Genomic DNA, 18,298 nt, shown 5'->3' with positions numbered 1-18,298 from the left:
GTGACTAATGCAAATCATAAGCAAAATTCTGCCATATTTATAGGCATAATGTGAGGATTCCCAGGTGGCTCAGTGGTAAAGAATCTGCCTGCCAATGCAGAAGACATGAGTCTGATCCCTGGGTCAGAAAGAGCCCCTGGAAGAGGAAATGGCGACCCACCCCACTATTCTTGCCTGGAGAAGCCCATGAACAGCAGAGTCCAGTGGGCTACAGTCAATAGGGTTGCAAAGAGTGACACGACTGAATGACTGAGCATGTACACATATGCATAATGTGATCTATTTAGTCATTTCCTTTCACCCTTCCGTCATCAGGTATATTTCTCATGAAATAAAGGAGAATCCCTAAGACATTTCATGAAGTCATTTCAATGCATTTAAATGTGTAGACTATAAAATATGGAAACTATAGTTCAGAAAGTCATCATGTGGATACTTACCCTGTGTACATCTTCATTGTATTTATTATGTTTAATCAGCCAATATGTAAGCAAAGAGTATGAATAATAATAACTCCTGGTGCTATCTCTAAATACATCAGATGCCTATCAATTGATGTCACTATTTTTCCAAACAAATGCTCAAGCAAATTTATCAAGTCACTGCTGAGTCATCCTAATAGACAAATGATAAAATACAACATTCCTATATATTGTTTATCATCTAGCTCATACTTCTGTTTGGCATTTCTCTTTCACTGGTCCTTCATACTCAGTGCAATAATGTTAAACTTCTGATAAAATTCCAAACTGCAGGAGGAAATGGAAACCCACTCCAATATCCTTGCCTGGAAAACACCATGGACAGAGGAGCCTGGCAGTCTACAGTCAATGGAATCACAAAGACTCAGATGCAACTTAGTGACTAAATAATAACAACAAAATTCCAAACAGAGTCTCATTTCCATGTCTTTCTTAAAAGGGTATTCCACTTGAGAGTCACTAAACCTCCACCATAGCATCTTCAGCAATCCCACTGTCACAATATATATCATATATGAAATGAATCGCCAGTCCAGGTCCAATGCATGATACAGGATGCTTGGAGCTTGTGCACTGAGATGACCCAGAGGGATGGTACAGGGAGGGAAGAGGGAGGGGGGTTCAGGATGAGGAACACGTGTATACCTGTGGTGGATTCATGTTGATGTATGGCAAAACCAATACAATATTGTAAAGTAATTAGGCTCCAATTAAAATAAATAAATTTATTTAAAAATAAATAAAGCAGTTCTCCAACTTTTCTCAACTTTCTCTTTTCTTCTTTCTTTCTTTTTTAAAATTTAAATTTATTTATTTTAATTGGAGGCTAATTACTTTCTTAGTCAATAGTCTTTCCTTCCTCTCAACTTCCATAGTACTTTATCTTATACGTTTCCAATTTAATTTATCCTCTTACTAGGAGATATATAGATACATATGGGCTTCCAAGGTGGCTCAGTGGTAGAGCTCACCTGCCAATGCAGGAGACATGGGTTTGATCCCTGCGTTGGGAAGATCCCTGGAGAAGGAAATGACAACCTATTCCAGTATTCTTACCTGGGAAATCTCATGGAAAGAGGACCCTGGAAGGCGATAGTACATGGGGTCACAAAAGAGTCCAACATGACTTCGCAACTGAACAGTAACAACAATGTGGATATATAGATATAGAATACAGATACAGGGTATTTATATTTATTAGGATTTCATTTGTTATTAAAATGTACAATGTTTTAAAATAGGAAACAATGTGAGTTGTGTATATTGATATACACCACCACCATTCCATTTTCTACTTTGCCTAATCTAGAGCATGATGAAAGTGAAAGTGTTAGTCGCTCAGTCGTGTCTGACTCTTTGACCCCATGGACTGTAGCCCCTCCATGCTCTTCTGTCCATGGAGTTCTCCAGGCAAGAATACCAGAGTGGGTAGCCATTTTTTTCTCCAAGGGAACTTCCTGACCCTGGGATCAAACCCAGATCTCTTGCACTGCAGACAAATTATTTTTCACTGAGCCACCAGATAAGTTATGAAATAGAATCTGACATAAAGTCACAACTGGTTATGCTGAGCTCAATGAGTTATCAGTCAGAGCTATTTTTGACTACAACTGAGAAACCCTATTTGAAATAACTTTAACAAAACAGGGAATTCATTTTATTTAACTGGGAGATCAAGTAGCTAAATCCCAAGTAGAACTGACATGCTACCAGTACTCTTTTTTTTCATCTTTCCTATATCTGCATTGGCTTAATTCTATCTAAATTGTCATTGGCTCAATTCTCTTCAATGGCGGATTGCCTCCTTCCAATTATGGATGCTTCAGTGGCTCTCAGACATGCAGGGTCTTTTTTGCCATGAAGGAGAAAGTAAGATGGGCTCCTAGTCCAGAGTTCAAAAACCTCAGCTGTCCATCAATGAATCAAAGATTGTGCCCAAGGCAGTGTGGTAATCTAATTGGTCAAGCTTGGGTCATATGCCCATGACAAGTTAATAACTACAGCAGATCCTATAGGAAGATAGTGGCTCTCATTTAACTCTCATGGCTAGAGAAGATAGAAGAAGCACTTTCTCCAAAACAAGCACTAAAAAATAGTAGCTATTCTTTGAAGACAAGGAACAGTTGTTGAGTATGCTTGGCAAAGATGTTTGAGACAAAAAAGTGAATACCCATTACTTGAACATGAGGTTATCAGACAAACATTTTTAAGTCATTAGCTAAGTCGAATTTTTAAGGTTTGCTGGACATGAGTTCTGTACCCTAGACATGACATTACTCTTAGTGTCAGATGGAAACCTCATTTGATATATTTAGCAACTGCAATTTCCTAGACACTGACCAATAAGAACTGATATCTAGACTATCACAAAAAAAAAAAAAAAGCTCTGTTGTTAGTTCCAGTACGTACGTACGCATTAAATATAATGTTCATTACTGTTATGGCAAGCCATCATTGAATGCAATATGATTATAGACTCTCTGTATGCCATTCTTTCAGGCATTTGTCTGCTACACTCTAATCACAAAATGACAAGTAACATGATAAAAGTCAGTATCAAGGTAGCCCAAATTTGAATTTTTTAATGTATATAAAACCATCAAGAGAAACAATTAAAATATGCAGTCTGTAGTCCCATTTACAAAGTTTATATATCACTGGGCTTCACATTAAACACTGTAGTCTGCATGCATGCATGTCTGACCCCTTGTGACCCCGTGGACTATAGCCCTCCAGGCTCCTCTGTCCATGGAACTTTCCAGGGAAGAATACTGGAGTGGGTTGCCATTTCCTTCTCCATCTGTAGCCTAAAATTTTAGCGAAGTTTCCAAATTATTGTGAAGTCATTGTATCTTTGTTCTGCCCATGCACTTGGAGAAACACTGCTCTAAATTGCATTCCACTTAGGAAAAGCACCCTAACTCTTTGTAAGTAATTGGAAAATCAACAACCATGAAGACATAGAAGGAGAGTACTGTGCTATCAGCTGGAAGTTTTCTGATTATTAGGAATTAGAGTAATTTGAGGTCATCTTCTAGTGGCATATAATTCCAAAATGGTTCAGCCAACTAAGCCAGAAGAGACAGGTGTGGGGAACAAGATGAAGGCAGAACATAGTGTCTCTTGAGCATATTTAGCTTAATACCAGGAGTTATCAAAAAATAAATGAGCTACCTTGACTGAAGAGACAAGCCTAATATTTTTATCTTTATGTGTCTTATAAGGCTGTTTCTCTTTCCTTTTGTCATCAAAGCATACTGAAAAAATAAAGAAATTACAAGCTAAGCTGTATATGATGCCATATTAAAAATTGCAGCTGAAATAATCCAAATATCCATGGTAGACAGTTAATGATTGATTAGTACTTGTGATATGCCTGGACTCTTATACTCTGTTAATAAAATTCCTCAACAGAGTGATGTCAAGAAAACGGCTGTAAACTTAAGGGGAGAAAATTCCTATTTTGTTCCATTTCCACCAACAGCTTTCAATAGGACTTTGAGCCAATTACTTGACCCTTTAGACTCAACCCTCTCATCTTTAAAAGAAAGAAGGTAAATTATATAACTTAATGTGAATTTTAGCTCTAACATAATTATCCCATGAAACACAAAGCAAAGCCTAATCCCTGAATGTAATCAAGTCTTTAAAGAATAAGACCTACCTAAAGATTCTTCTCATCTATCCTCATATCACCACTATCAGAGTGAAGTTTCAAAGAACTAGTTATTTCTTTCAGTGCAGTTCAAGTTAGGTAATATAATTTGAAGACTTGCATTTAAACTTTCTATTTTTAATATCCAGTTCAGATGTTAACAAACCCCCTGGGCCATGCAGTGAGGCTGAATAATGTGTTTGGCTGTACAGGAATCATTTAAGGAACACCAGAAGCCTCTACATGGACAAAAATTATTTCTTAAATACTATGAGGAGTCCCTTTCCTTAGAGTCACCCTTAAGAATTAAAGCTATAAAATAATATCTTCTTTGCAACTCACAAACATTATCTGGAAGAGAACTGAGAGAAGACATAGGTCTGGCTCCTGTTAGCCCATAGTGTCAGTAATACCCTTGGTATTATTTAGAGGCAGATCCAAGTCTTGAAGGGTTTGCAATGTTATACAATTATTAGATATTCTTTAATGAAAAAATGCAAAAGTATTATAAAAATGGATTAAAAGGGAAATTTTAGTTAGGATAGGAAAAAAAAATAATCAAAACAAATTACTGAAGTTTGGAGATTCAGGTTCTTCTGAGATGTCTTTAAACAATGTGCTACAAATAATTGTACAGAAATATTTGCTAAATTCAGTCTGACTTTCACTGCCTTTCTACAACATTCTACAGAACTCAGCAACTTCCAACACTCACAGTAACCTATGCAAGTAGGACATTAAGTTTAATAGGCATCATGGTAAATCATGTATTGTTAAATCATCAGACTGACAGAGAGGAACAAGAATACTACAGAATCAGTGTTAAGAGGGGATGGGAAAATCACAAGCTGACCTCAGGGACTGCTTCAGGAAGGCAGTCAAAGATAACCACTGAATAGGATGCCTGGGAGTCTTTAAATGGGGACTTCCAAGTATTAGGACATTGAAGATAAACTCCTCATCATTGGATACACTCAACCAGTTATCGCCAGCAGGCCAAATACTGCCATCAGGAAATATATAGGAAAAAAGAAAAATATAAAAATGTAAAAGAAAGGACGTTGAATGTGGGCAGGGCAGAATGATCTAAGAAAAAAGTTTGAAGAGAAAGACATTAATGAGAAAGAGATGGAGAAGATGTTCTTAAACTTCTGTTCTGAGTGACGTTGTAGAACTGACCACTTAGTTTCCTAGCTATATGCCAGGCTTCTGGTGCTCAGGGAACATTAGACTTGGAAGGAATCAGGGGCATTAGCCTGACAGAGCAGCACATTACATTAATGGTAGTTCTCTTCCCTCAGTTTAAAGATTAGAAAAAGAGTGTCACAGAGGCCACTGACATGTCCTCTGAAGGACATGCCAAAGTCTAGTTTTAAACAGTGAAAAATGTTCATGAAAAATCAGTGATATTTTCTCAATGATCACTTTACAAAAAACTACTTAAAAAAAAAAAAAGCTGAGAAAATCTTCACAGTGAACTTAAACACTTTCTATCTAAAGTTGTCCACATTCTTCCTTCAAAGACCATCTCAAATATAAAAATTTAAATAATAATAATAATAATGAATATAAAGTTTATATAAAATATAAAGTTTTTTTTGTGTGTGTGCCAAAGGTGGCCATTTCTCCCTTTGCATGTCCAGTGCATTTTGCCTTCATATCTTATGGTATTATTTCTTCCTCTGTCTGAGTTTCTTTCTCTTCTCTCTTTGCTCGTCCCCCACACACCAAGGAATTACACATAGAACTATACACATACACAGATCTCTATGTACACATATGCCTTTGAAGAGAGACATGCTGAAATACGCACACAAACACTCCTTAGAGAAGCATCTGTGCTCAATCACAATTGTGTCCTCTGTGGGATTGCAAAAAACTATTTTGGGGAGGAAATTAGCTCCAAGATTAACAGAAAGCATAATCACTGGAGTCATCACTAGTGTATTTTTTTTTAAATTGAAGTGTAGTTGATTTGCAATACTGTGCTGATTTCTGCTGTACAGCAAAGTGGCTCTTATAGTATATTGTTCTCTGATATGTGAAAACCCTCTCCAAGCTCACGGCTTTAATCGCCACCTGTGAGTGATGACATTAAGTGCATATCACCTGCCCAAACTTACCACCAACTTCATCCTCTCACTGCATTCTGAATATTATATAGGCATCAAAGATATACTCCTGAAATGAAAGTCAGCTGTCTGACCATAGCTGTGTCCTTTTTTCTTTTATTTACATCACTCAACCTCCTTCCCAAGCTGGAAATCTTAGTGTTATTATTGATGAGGCCCACAACCTTTTCACCAGCACCCCTATTGTGTGCCAAGTTCAAGTCATTTTTTAAAATTTTCTCATTCTAATGCCTCTTCTTTTTTCACTATATAACTCAAGTCCAGGTTTTCATTACTTCTAACTTGTATTATTGAAGCAAAATAATTGATCTACTGTCCTCTGCTCCAATTCCAGTGTGTATATATATATATATATATATATATATATATATATATATATATATCTGCAAATTGCCAGTCTCCTATTTGAAACTCCAATGACTCCAAATTACTTACAGATTAAAGTTTGAATGCCTTACTCTGACAATCAAAGTCCTCTAGTTTTTTACTCCATTTATATTTCTAAATTTGCCTAGTATGACTTCCCTCCACAAATCAAGAGGCCAGAGAAACTGATATTCCTATTCCTGGTGGTTTCTGATCTCTTTGTCATTGTTCCTCCAGTTCCATTTACTTGCTTCTGTCTTTCTCTCACACAAATGCTAACTATTCATATAATTCCCTCAAATGTGCATAATACTTTCAGGATGCCTCATTCAGGGCACTTATCACCTTCTGGGCTTCCCTGGTGCCTCAGATATAAAGAATCTGCCTGGAATGCAGGAGGACCCAGGTTCGATCCCTGGGTTGGAAAGATCCCCTGGAGAAGGGAATTGCTCCCCACTCCAATATTCTTGCCTGGAGAATGCTATGGACAGAGGAGCCTGGCAGGCTACAGTCTACCGGGTCACAAAGAAACACCAACTGAGTGGCTAACACTTTAACATCACTTTCTATCTTACTTTACAATAAACTCTTCTCTCCGGTGCTTGTGATCCTTAGTATGTCCTACTCTTTGCGACCTCATGGACAGAGGACCTCACTGTAGCTCGCCAGGCTCCTCTGTTCATGGAATTTTCTAGGCAAGAATAGTGGAATGGGTACAATTTCCCTCTCCAGGAGATCTTCCTGACATATCGACTGAACCTGCATCTCCTGCATTGGCAGGCAGATTCTTTACACGGCACCACCAGAGCAGCCCTATTCTTCTCCTACCCTTGAGTAAATACTGTTTCTTTTTTTAAGAATACACTTACTTTTAAAGAATACACTTGAATGCTTGAGAGCACAATCCATGGATAATTCATCTTTGTATCCCAGAATGCTTAACAGAATGTATAGATTATGCTGCTGCTGCTGCTAAGTGGCTTCGTCGTGTCTGACTCTGTAAGACTGCATAGATGGCAGCCCACCAGTCTCCAACCTCCATGGGATTTTCCAGGCAAGAGTACTAGAGTGGGTTGCCATTGCCTTCTCCATATGCACACTATAGATATTCAATAAATATTCAGCAAATATATGTTGACTTAACAAGCATTTATTTATCTGACAATGACAAAGCTCTGAGGCCTTTACTTATTTAAAAAAAAAAACACCATTATTTACCATGGGATTTGTTCATAGTTACTTATTTCCTCTGAAATATAATCAGTAGCTAAACTACCAGTTGATTGGCACTTTCAATAATTATTATTTTAAAGGGTATTGAATATACATGCAATCCAGTCCTTAAAGATAGCTTAGAATTTCATCATAATTTAAGTCTGTGTGCACGTCTTATTTCAATGCATCAAGAATTTAGCTGTCTTCAGACAGATATGGACAACACAGTGCTTTTCAATGTAACATCTCCAGAATTGGAAATAAATTGTGACATTCATTTAATGTTTAAAGACTATTCTTTGTTTCCCAGGTGTGATGGGAGAATATGAGCCGAAAATTGAGGTCCATTTCCCTTTCACAGTTACAGCTGCTAAGGGAACAACTGTTAAGATGGAGTGCTTTGCACTTGGCAAGTAAGTACACATACTTCTATAATTAGACACAATTGTTTATTAAAATGTGACATGTCTTATTTTTATATCACTTGCTTTGCTAGGTTTTATTTTCCTTGAATTAAACCTTGAAGCTCCTTGGTGGCTATTCATTTTTTTAAAGAAAGGCAAGTGGGAATTGATGAAGTAACCAATTATAATTATCTCTTTGGTCATTTCTCTGAGCAATAATGTATCTAATTTTGCTATTTTAACATAAAGGAAATGTAATAAAAGAACAGCCTCACATGTCTTTGCTTATTTGTCTTAAAATTTCAGTATCATTCTTAAATTTTATGCAGCAATGATGTAAATAAAAAAGGGATGAGGTCCTATCTATGTAAAAGATATAGATTCTGAAAAGAAATAATAAGACAAGAGTATAAAAATCATAAAGATAATAATCACACTGGTCTAACAGATTACTTTAATCTCTTCTGGAATAATGATAACAATAGCACCAGCTGTCAATATGTACAACATGCAATTATTCCCCAAATCAAGAAGATGATTTATACCACACTCTAATGCCTGCTATGCTTAATGACTCTTTTTTGGAGATTTTAAATCTCACAATGTATAATCACTTGTCAATGATGTTTACAATAAAAATATCGGGCATAAAAACAGGAGTGAGATTTTGATTATATTTGATTAGAGTATTATGATTTATTTTAAATAGAGTGTTGCTGTTTTATTTTTTTACAGTGATAAGACCTCAGAGTCCTTTTTAGACTCTATAATTATAATTTGCATAATACATCTCTATCAGAGTTACTAATCATTCAACTTCAGTCATGGTGAGCAAACTCCCACAGCATAAATATAACATACTTGGAAATAAAACATGCTCTATAAATATATTTGTAGTGGGCTTAATCTGTGGGTGTGAAAATCTTAGTAAATATGAAAAATTCTGCCAATAAAAGGTGTTTTAGAGCATAACAAGAGTAATTGCCATGTTATCTAATATTAAAACTATTTGAAATAACATGCAATTCTGTTTAAATCTAAATAGGAGTCAGATCATAGTCGATTGCTTGGGGCTGGTGCACTGGGATGACCCAGAGGGATGGTATGGAAAGGGAGGAGGGAGGGAGGTTCAGGATGGGGAACATGTGTATACCTGTGGCGGATTCATGTTGATGTATGGCAAAACCAATACAGTATTGTAAATTAATTAACCTCCAATTAAAATAAATAAAATTATATTAAAAAAACAAACAAACAAAAATAGATTGTTGTTTGGTCCATCAAAAGTGTTGAGCAGTCCAACAAAAGATGCCTGTAAGAAGTATATTTCAATAACTTAAAATTCATCCAGGAGTTACTTGGCAAATATCTGAGGAAGATTTCCAAACCCATATATATTAATAATTACATACTACCTTAAAAGTCATGTTTTTCATCATTTTTCAAAGTTGTGGTGTCAGGTATACTTGAAAGTGCCCCAAGTGAACTGTTCAATTCTGATAAATACAAAAATAATTATATTGGCTTGATGTCAAAGGTTTTAGTATATCCTACAGTTAAATAATTTTTAAATGTCAGAATTTGCACTAAAGCCACAAACGAAAGGAGGTCATACTGTAAAACAAATTAGAGAACTAGATTTATAGGGAAAAAGCAATATGGGATATTTCCCCAGGCAGGGTTATTTAATAAATTTGATATGTTTGCTTTCAGAAGTCTTGAAATATGCTTAGTAAATAGATCCGTAAAGTCCATTTCATTCTAGGCTGGATCTAACTGCCAAATTAAGTTCTTTTAATACTGTATTTTCTTCAGCTTCTCCGCTCCTTCTTTGTTACTCTCTCTTTCCCCATGAAAATAAATAAATATGTAGAAAGGTGAACAAAGCACACAGACTGTCTAGAAGTTCTCTGCTGCCAATTCTTTATGTGAAGTGTCACAGTTATGGGAAAAAGAAAAAGAACATGCTATGAAGAGATTTATCTGTACCCAAAGACTGCAAGGAGATTCAACCAGTCCATTCTGAAGGAGATCAACCCTGGGATTTCTTTGGAAGGAATGATGCTAAAGCTGAAGCTCCAGTACTTTGGACACCTCATGCGAAGAGTTGTCTCATTGGAAAAGACCCTGATGCTGGGAGGGATTGGGGGCAGAAGGAGGAAGGGACGACACGGGATGAGATGGCTGGATGGCATCACGGACTCGATGGACGTGAGTCTGAGTGAACTCTGGGAGTTGGTGATGGACAGGGAGGCCTGGCGTGCTGCGATTCATGGGGTCGCAAAGAGTCGGACACGACTGAGCAACTGAACTGAACTGAACTGAACTGAAAGACTAATTTACCACTCTGTTAAAAGTAAATAAGATTAAAGAAATAATATCTTTACATATGTTAATTTCTGTAGGACACATTATCATGTGGAATAGATCATCATTGCATCTCAACATGATCACAGCAATTCAAATTAATACCTGAGAATCTGCTTTATTCCTACAGCTCACCTGAGCTACATCCCACTTTAATAAGTACAAGAATCCTTGGTATACCTTTGTCTGTCCAAAATCTTCAGTACCTGTCACTAGATATCTATCAGCACCTTGCCACTCAAGCTGATTTGCCCCCTCAGTCTGTCTACATAGAGTAGTTTAACCAAATGTTCCCCATAGACTATTATAACCAAATTCTGGCATGGAGCATACTAAGTTCTGTTCTATCTCATGGGCTTTGCCCTTGTTTCCTCTAGGCCCCCACTCATTCTCTGACCTCAACTTAAACATCATCCTCTAGAGTTCATCTACAATACTTGAAGTATATAAAACATATCCATTACTCTGTATCTAAATCTTGTATTTTTCTTCATCCACCTTAGCACAGTTTTAAAGTATTCACATATGTGTTTCACTACTTAAAAAAAAAAAATCACTCTATCAGTCAGGAATCCAACTGGAAAGACTCAGACAGCTCAAATGAATTTAGGCATACATTGAAGATCCAAGAAAACTAAGAAAGAAACTGAAGTATCTGCAGACTAGTGATAGCAAGAAGTTATTCTCATCCTGAAGCCAAAATGAGCAAAGGTGGAAGATAGTGTCACCAGAAGCACAGAGACCTGAAGATAAGGTGTTGTTTGGGGGCCACTCTACTGCAGCTATAGCTGTGCAGAGATGCATTAGATGAACACAGCTGAGGAAAGGAGCAAGAAATTCATATCCTGACTTTTTCTTTGTGTATTCTGATCTTCTCCTTCCGAGTTCATGACCAAAAGGCAACTAGAAGCCAGCCTGCAAGCCCAGAGAATGCAGTTGGCAATACAAAAGAAGGCAGAGATTCTGAGGGAAGATGAGGGTGACCGGCAAGGGAGACAAGCAGAATAACCAGCAAGTACCCATCATTAAATTCTAAGCCTCGTGAGGGCAGGGATCCTGACTGCATTCTTCACTTGTGTATTTCCAATGCCTACCACAGTGCCTGGCACAGAGCACTCAAGAAATAATTTTTGAAGGAATAGATGAACTCTGAAAGCTATGTGCCTACTTAATCCAGTCTACTTTTTATTAACAGATAATAAATAATAGACTTTATTTTCTAAACATGTCAAAATACACTTCAACCACTGTTCACAAAGAAAAATGCTATGTTCTTACTTTTTGAAAAGTACATTTACCTCTCTACATAATTTGTCCCTAAACACATTCAATTCTTGCAACTTAGAGTATGTAAATTAATGCAGCTATAGTTGCACATGGAAATTTACATCACCATACGTAAAATAGATAGCCAACAGGAATTTGCTGCATGTCTCAGGAAACTCAAACAAGGGTTCTGTCTCAACCTAGTCGGGTGGGGTGGGGAGGGAGATGGGAGGGAAGTTCAAAAGGGAGGGGATATATATGTACACCCATGGCTGATTCATGTTGAGGTTTGACAGAAAACAGCAAAATCCTGTAAAGCAATTATACTTCAATTAAAAAAATAAATAAATAAATAAAGATAATTTAAAAGATATATAAACTAATAACATTTTCTGTGTTCTTGAAGGAAAATAGCAGAAAGGCAAATTATTTTAGATTACCAAAGTTTACTGTATCTTAGTATCACACAAATTCACCAACCTGCCTAATTTGAAGTTAAATAAAAAGTCAGTTGGGATTGCAATATACTCACTACTATATATAAAATGGATAACTAATAAAGACCTACTACATAGCAATGGGAACTCTACTCAATACTCTGTGGTGACCTTTATGGAAATAAATCTAAAAAAGAGTGGATATATGTATATGTATAACTGATTCACTTTGTTGTACACCAGAAACTAACACAACATTGTAAACCTGTGTTATACTATACTCCAATAGTATATATATATATATAATATTCTCCTATATATATATTATACTCCTATATATGTGTATATTATATATATATATATACTATACTCCTATAGTATGTTAAACTATACTCCAATAAAAATCTGAAAAATAAAAAGAAATGCTGTATGATCTCACTTATAATGTGGAATCTAAAGCATGACACAAATGAGCTTATTTATGAAAAAGAAACAGACTCACAGACAGTGAGGACAGACTGGTAGTGGCCAAGGGGGAGGGGGAGGACAGAGGACGGGGTGGGAGTTTGGAGGAATCAGATGCAAGCTGTTTGGTACAGAATGGATAATCGACAAGATACTACTATATAGCACAGGGAGCTACATCCAGTGTCCTATGATTAAACCATAGGACATTTTAATGTGTGCCTATATATGTGTGTGTATATCACTGAATCACTTTGCTGTACAGTAGAAACTGACACAAACTTGTAAATCAACTATACATTAATTAAAAATGCTCACTTTATGGAAAAGAAACATAGTTTATAAAAATAAAAACACCCCTTAATAAATTTGTAAAAGTCAATAGTAAAGTTGTAAGCTGTAAGTTTGCTTCTAAAGAAATCTCTACTTAAATCTGAATTTTTAGAAAATCATATGGTTTTTCCATAAGATACTGCAAAAGAATACAACAGGAGAGTGCTATTTATACCCACTTGAAAAATCTCTCTGCAAATAGAATTATACAACACTGAGTACAGAGAGAATGCATGAAGTGACTGTCACATGCTATGTTTAGTATTGTTCAGTTCAGCAAAAGTATGATTTCCCCAGGGGGGCGAGAAGTGGGAAATGCTTAAAGAGGATCCACTGGGAAACAAAGGTGTGCAAGGCTTGGGAAATACAGCAAAGCGTAAAAATGGGGAGGCGGATTAATCACTTTGGAGAGAAAAGGCTGTTTTAGACATATGGCAGATTATTATCAAGAGATCACCACAAGCTGTTCTCCAGTTTCACCAAAGTGGGGAGAGGGAGAAATTCCAACACTATGGGACAAAACGAGCGGAATTAGAATGGGTATAATGTAGAAGTGCTTAAAAAAGTTATTAAAAGAAAAATGGGCTATAAGTGAGGCAGTAGAAGCTTAGAAGCTTCTCCCCCCACACTGCTGCAATAACAAAATAAGATCTGTTTGCCTTCTAATAATTTAGGTGGAATGTTTTCTGAAAGGAGAGAAGTGGTACCAGTCAGGGTTGGAAACGAACATTTTAAACCTTCTCTCTTGCCTGCCACTCATCTGCCCACTCAGACTGAATTATTAAGAGTAGAAGGTTAGAGTCAGCCAGACTTAATTGGCTGCCTTTTGGCAACCACATTATTATACAAGATTGTAAAGTGGTTGGTGGCATGTGTGGGAAATAGAAATGAAGGGTGTTGCCTTTTCTTACTCAGCATTAAGCTTTGTGACTTTAGTTTGGAAAGAAGCAGTGCCTTTGATATTTCCCAGGTTGGCTTTTAAATACTGGACACAGTACTCTTGAAAGGAAATGAGAGATAAAAGGTTAAAGGACAGTGCAAGTAAGGACTCTCTTAGGACCCTAATAAATATTTCGTTTCAACGTTATCTCTAAATGTGGTGTGCCTAGAGATTATCATACTAAGTCAGACAGAGAAAGAAAAATACCATATGATGACACTTACATGTGAAATCTAAAAAAATGATACAAATAAATTTATTTACCAAACAGAAACAGACTCACAGACTTAGAAAACAAATTTATGGTTACCAGAGGGGAAAGGCTGCAGGAGGAGAGGGATAAATTAAAAGAGTTTCAGATTAACATATATCCACTGCATGCATGCGTGCTAAGATGTTCATTCATGTACGACCCTTTGAGACGCTATGGACTGTAGCCTGCCATGCTCCTCTGTCCATGGGATTCTCCAAGTAAGAATACTGGAGTGGGTTGCCATGTCCTCCTCCAGGGGATCTTCCTGACCCAGGGATCAAACCCAAATCTCTATGTCTACCTGCATTGACAGGTGGGTTTTTTACAGCTAGTAAAGCCCCTACCGCTGGGAAGCCCCAACATATACATCCTGCTATATATAAAATAAATAGCAAGTATCTACCAGAGGTAGACTCTACTCAATAGCAGAGGTAACTCTACTCAATATTCTGTAATAACATATATGGGAAAATAATCCAAAAAAGAATAGATATATGTGTATGTATTAGGGCTTCCCAGGTGGTGCTAGTAGTAAAGAACCCGCCTGCCAGTGCAGCAGACATCAGAGACTCTGGTTCGATCCTTGGGTGGGGAAGATCCCCTGAAGGAGGGCATAGCAACCCACTCTAGTATTCTTGCCTGGAGAATCCTATGGACAGAGGAGCCTGGTTGACTACAGTCTGTAACAGGGTCACAAACAGTCGGACGTGACTGAAATGATTGGACATGCATGCATGTATATGCATTACTGAATCACTTTGCTGTACACCCAAAACTAACACATCATGAATCAACTGAACTCTAATATAAAGTAAGAATTTTTAAAAAGAAATGCACTAGAAAAGGGATAAAAAGAAAGCTGGTGCTATGTTCAAGTGATTGTGCTCAGTATGTAAGTCTGATCCGTATAAGTTGTTAACAAGGTCATGTAGAGCAAAATGAGAACTTGGAAGTATGGAGAGTTATTAAGTACAAGAAGTAGCTACCATCTCTCTGGCTGCAGAAGAGTTGCAGTTACTAAAATTTAAGAAGTTTGGAGGTACCTGGAACTACAAGTGTTGGAAAAACACAAACTAGATTCCTTTGCTGCTTAGAGAAGAATGCCTCACTGAGGTGCCATTCACAGGAATCTCAAGCAGAGAGGGAGCAATATAAAGCACATCCCTTCTCCCTTGCAGCCTCTTTCTACAGCCTTCTCTTTGCAGTGCAGAAATGTGGTTTCTAGAGTCCTGGCCCTTGCATCACAAAGCAGAGTGAGGAAGAAGCTACAGATGGTAATTTAACAGCTAGCACAAGTTCCACTTTACATTTTCAAGCTCATCTTTTAATCAGCCATGAACAACCCCTTCCTGGACCTCATCCCCACACGCATCCCTCTTCTGTGATCCTGCAGCTCAGACCCCTCAGTCTAAAATATCTTGCTCTCACAATCCCTGTTCAGTTTTCAATGTTTAAGCCAAATGCCACTTCTCCATTAATTTCTACCTGTTTTACTTGAGATTTAATATATATCCTTTGGAGCCATATGAACAACCATCTCTCACTGTTTAGCCTGCTCCATTGAATTATATGTGTGTATCTGCCTACTGTGCTAAAGTTTTGCATCCCTAGAGTATTCTATGCAGCAAGTGTTGAATATGTTTACTGAATGGAATCCAAATATGAGAATGTGGTCAGTCATCTGTAACAGGAGGTATATTATTGCCTTGGTTTGGTCAGACAGATATCTCCAGATGCCTTTCACGTGTTTTGGCCCTGAAAATTCAGACCACATTATATTAGTTACAGTTTTTTGTCAGGTTTCATTTCACCATATGACCTTTTGCAGACCCCAGAAAGATCACTAGATAATGTCACACAGCCACCAACAACGAAAAACTAAAATTTGGCCACTGATGCTTAAGTGACCCTTTATACAAGGGCAAACTTGGGGTTATTCTGTAATAAAGAAGCCATATGCTTTAAAGCAACATTGGTTTATCTACTATGACAATCTTGCAAGCTAATAGCACTACAGGCAGATTTTTTTTTTTTCTTTACTTTACATGTTCCTTATCTTGCTTTCACAGCCATTTACACACAAGCGGATCAGCTGTGCTCAAAAGGCGTTGAATCAGTTACTGTAATAATTATGTGAATGACCTTTCCAAACTCATCTGAACTCTGGTGGTGAGGTGGGAGGGAAGAATACATTCAATTTCCTGCCCCTTTTAGTTCCTGTCCATCTCTCTTTCACATAGCATTTACAAATCATCTTTTGTTACACTCCATCAAATGCCTATTAGGAAACCAGGACATTAAGTAATTTTTTCCCTTTTTATACTTTTACTGCAAATAAGAAAGCACCAGTTATCAATTCACAAAGTCATTTTTGTGGTAGTTTGTGCTCCCTTTTCCTCAGTTGTCTTTAACCATCTCAAATGGCTCCTCTTCCGTCACATTGTAACTGTGAGAATGACGGATATTCCTCTGAGACTCCCCACAGTCTGCAACCGGTGAACGTTTGTCAAAGAGCCTGCTCTTTAGTTACAGATTGATGACTTATTAATACTGTTTATTTGAAACTGCCAGTCACTAACGACTGTAGAAATTAAAAAATAAATTGGACTTGTGTGGTATTTGTCTATCAAACCAAACTCAAATTACTTAATCATTTGATTGACAAAGGATCTGGGGATAGGAGTTAGTTACTGAGTCTAGGAATCAATAAATGTTTAGATATCATAGAGAAATGGTACATATGGATTCAAGAAAATTGCACTTATGAGCTGTTGGTTGCTTCAGTATTGTTGAAGCTAAGGATACATCCTCATTTCAGATGGTACATAAAGGAAATGGGTGCTGAAACTTTTAAGATTGTATAGCCTATTATCAGTTTGTAGACAGAAAAAAGAGACCCGGCAGGGAAAGATTAGACCAAGACACTTGGGCAAGCTGGCCAGACTAATCATATGATGCTTCATCATTTGATATTCTTTATTTTTCAACATTCTTCCTTCCACAGTGCCAACTATGAGAGAGCTTTATTTACTTATTTACTTTTGCTCTCGGAGGTGTCATCTATTTCTAGGGACACAGGACCAATTTATTATTCACATTTGGAGTCACAGTTAACTGGCATCATATTTCTAATTCTTCCACAGCTGGCTTAGGACTGCTTAAACTGCCTCACCAGAAAAACCACATACCTGCAAAAGGTCTCACAGCTAACGTGCTATAGAAGCAGACCAGGTCTTCTGATTCTAAAACTAATGCTCTTCCCAACTTATTGTAACACTTTTCAGTTGCTAAGAGTAATTTCCATTTTTATCAAAGCAACTATTTTTCTGGATGCATTACGTTTCCCAGTGATTAGGAATATTAGTACAGAGGACAAGTCACCAAAAGCATAAAGCAAGAGATAATATAAAAATTACTGAGCTTTATACTTGGATTCTTTTAGACACATCCAAGAACCTTACTTTGGGTGAATCTCCCTGTAGTTTCATCGAATAACCTCTTCCACCGGAAGTTGATTGAGGGATATTCAGTTCAGTTCATTTCAGTCACTCAGTCGTGTCCGACTCTGTGACCCGGCCTCCCTGTCCATCACCAATTCCCAGACTCACGTCCATCGAGTTGGTGATGCCATCCAGCCATCTCATCCTCTGTCGTCCCCTGCTCCTCCTGCCCCCAATCCCTCCCAGCATCAGAGTCTTTTCCAATGAGTCAACTCTTCGCATGAGGTGGCTAAAGTATTGGAGTTTCAGCTTTAGCATCATTCCTTCCAAAGAACACCCAGGGCTGATCTCCTTATAATGGACTGGTTGGATCTCCTTGCAGTTCAAGGGATTCTCAAGGGTCTTCTCCAACACCACAGTTCGAAAACATTGATTCTTTGGCACTCAGCTTTCTTCGCAATCCAACTCTCACATCCATACATGACCACTGGAAAAACCATAGCCTTGACTATACACGCCTTTGTTGGCAAAGTAATGTTTGCT

At 37.4% G+C, this 18,298-nt stretch overlaps 1 protein-coding gene across 1 annotated transcript in view; it reads left to right on the top strand.

Moving 5' to 3' along the window:
- The window catches only part of CNTN5 (contactin 5), a 635,147-nt gene that overhangs the window by 226,279 nt on the left and 390,570 nt on the right, over window positions 1-18,298 (top strand). Inside the window, exon 6 of the mRNA XM_068988835.1 lies at window positions 8,161-8,263. Within this exon, the coding sequence (XP_068844936.1) occupies window positions 8,161-8,263 (103 nt within the window). The remainder of the gene's footprint in view (window positions 1-8,160; window positions 8,264-18,298) is intronic.

The sequence above is a fragment of the Capricornis sumatraensis genome, chromosome 16, assembly GCF_032405125.1.
Source record: "Capricornis sumatraensis isolate serow.1 chromosome 16, serow.2, whole genome shotgun sequence".
Lineage (NCBI taxonomy): Eukaryota > Metazoa > Chordata > Mammalia > Artiodactyla > Bovidae > Capricornis > Capricornis sumatraensis.
This window is presented reverse-complemented; position numbering and strand designations above follow the sequence as displayed.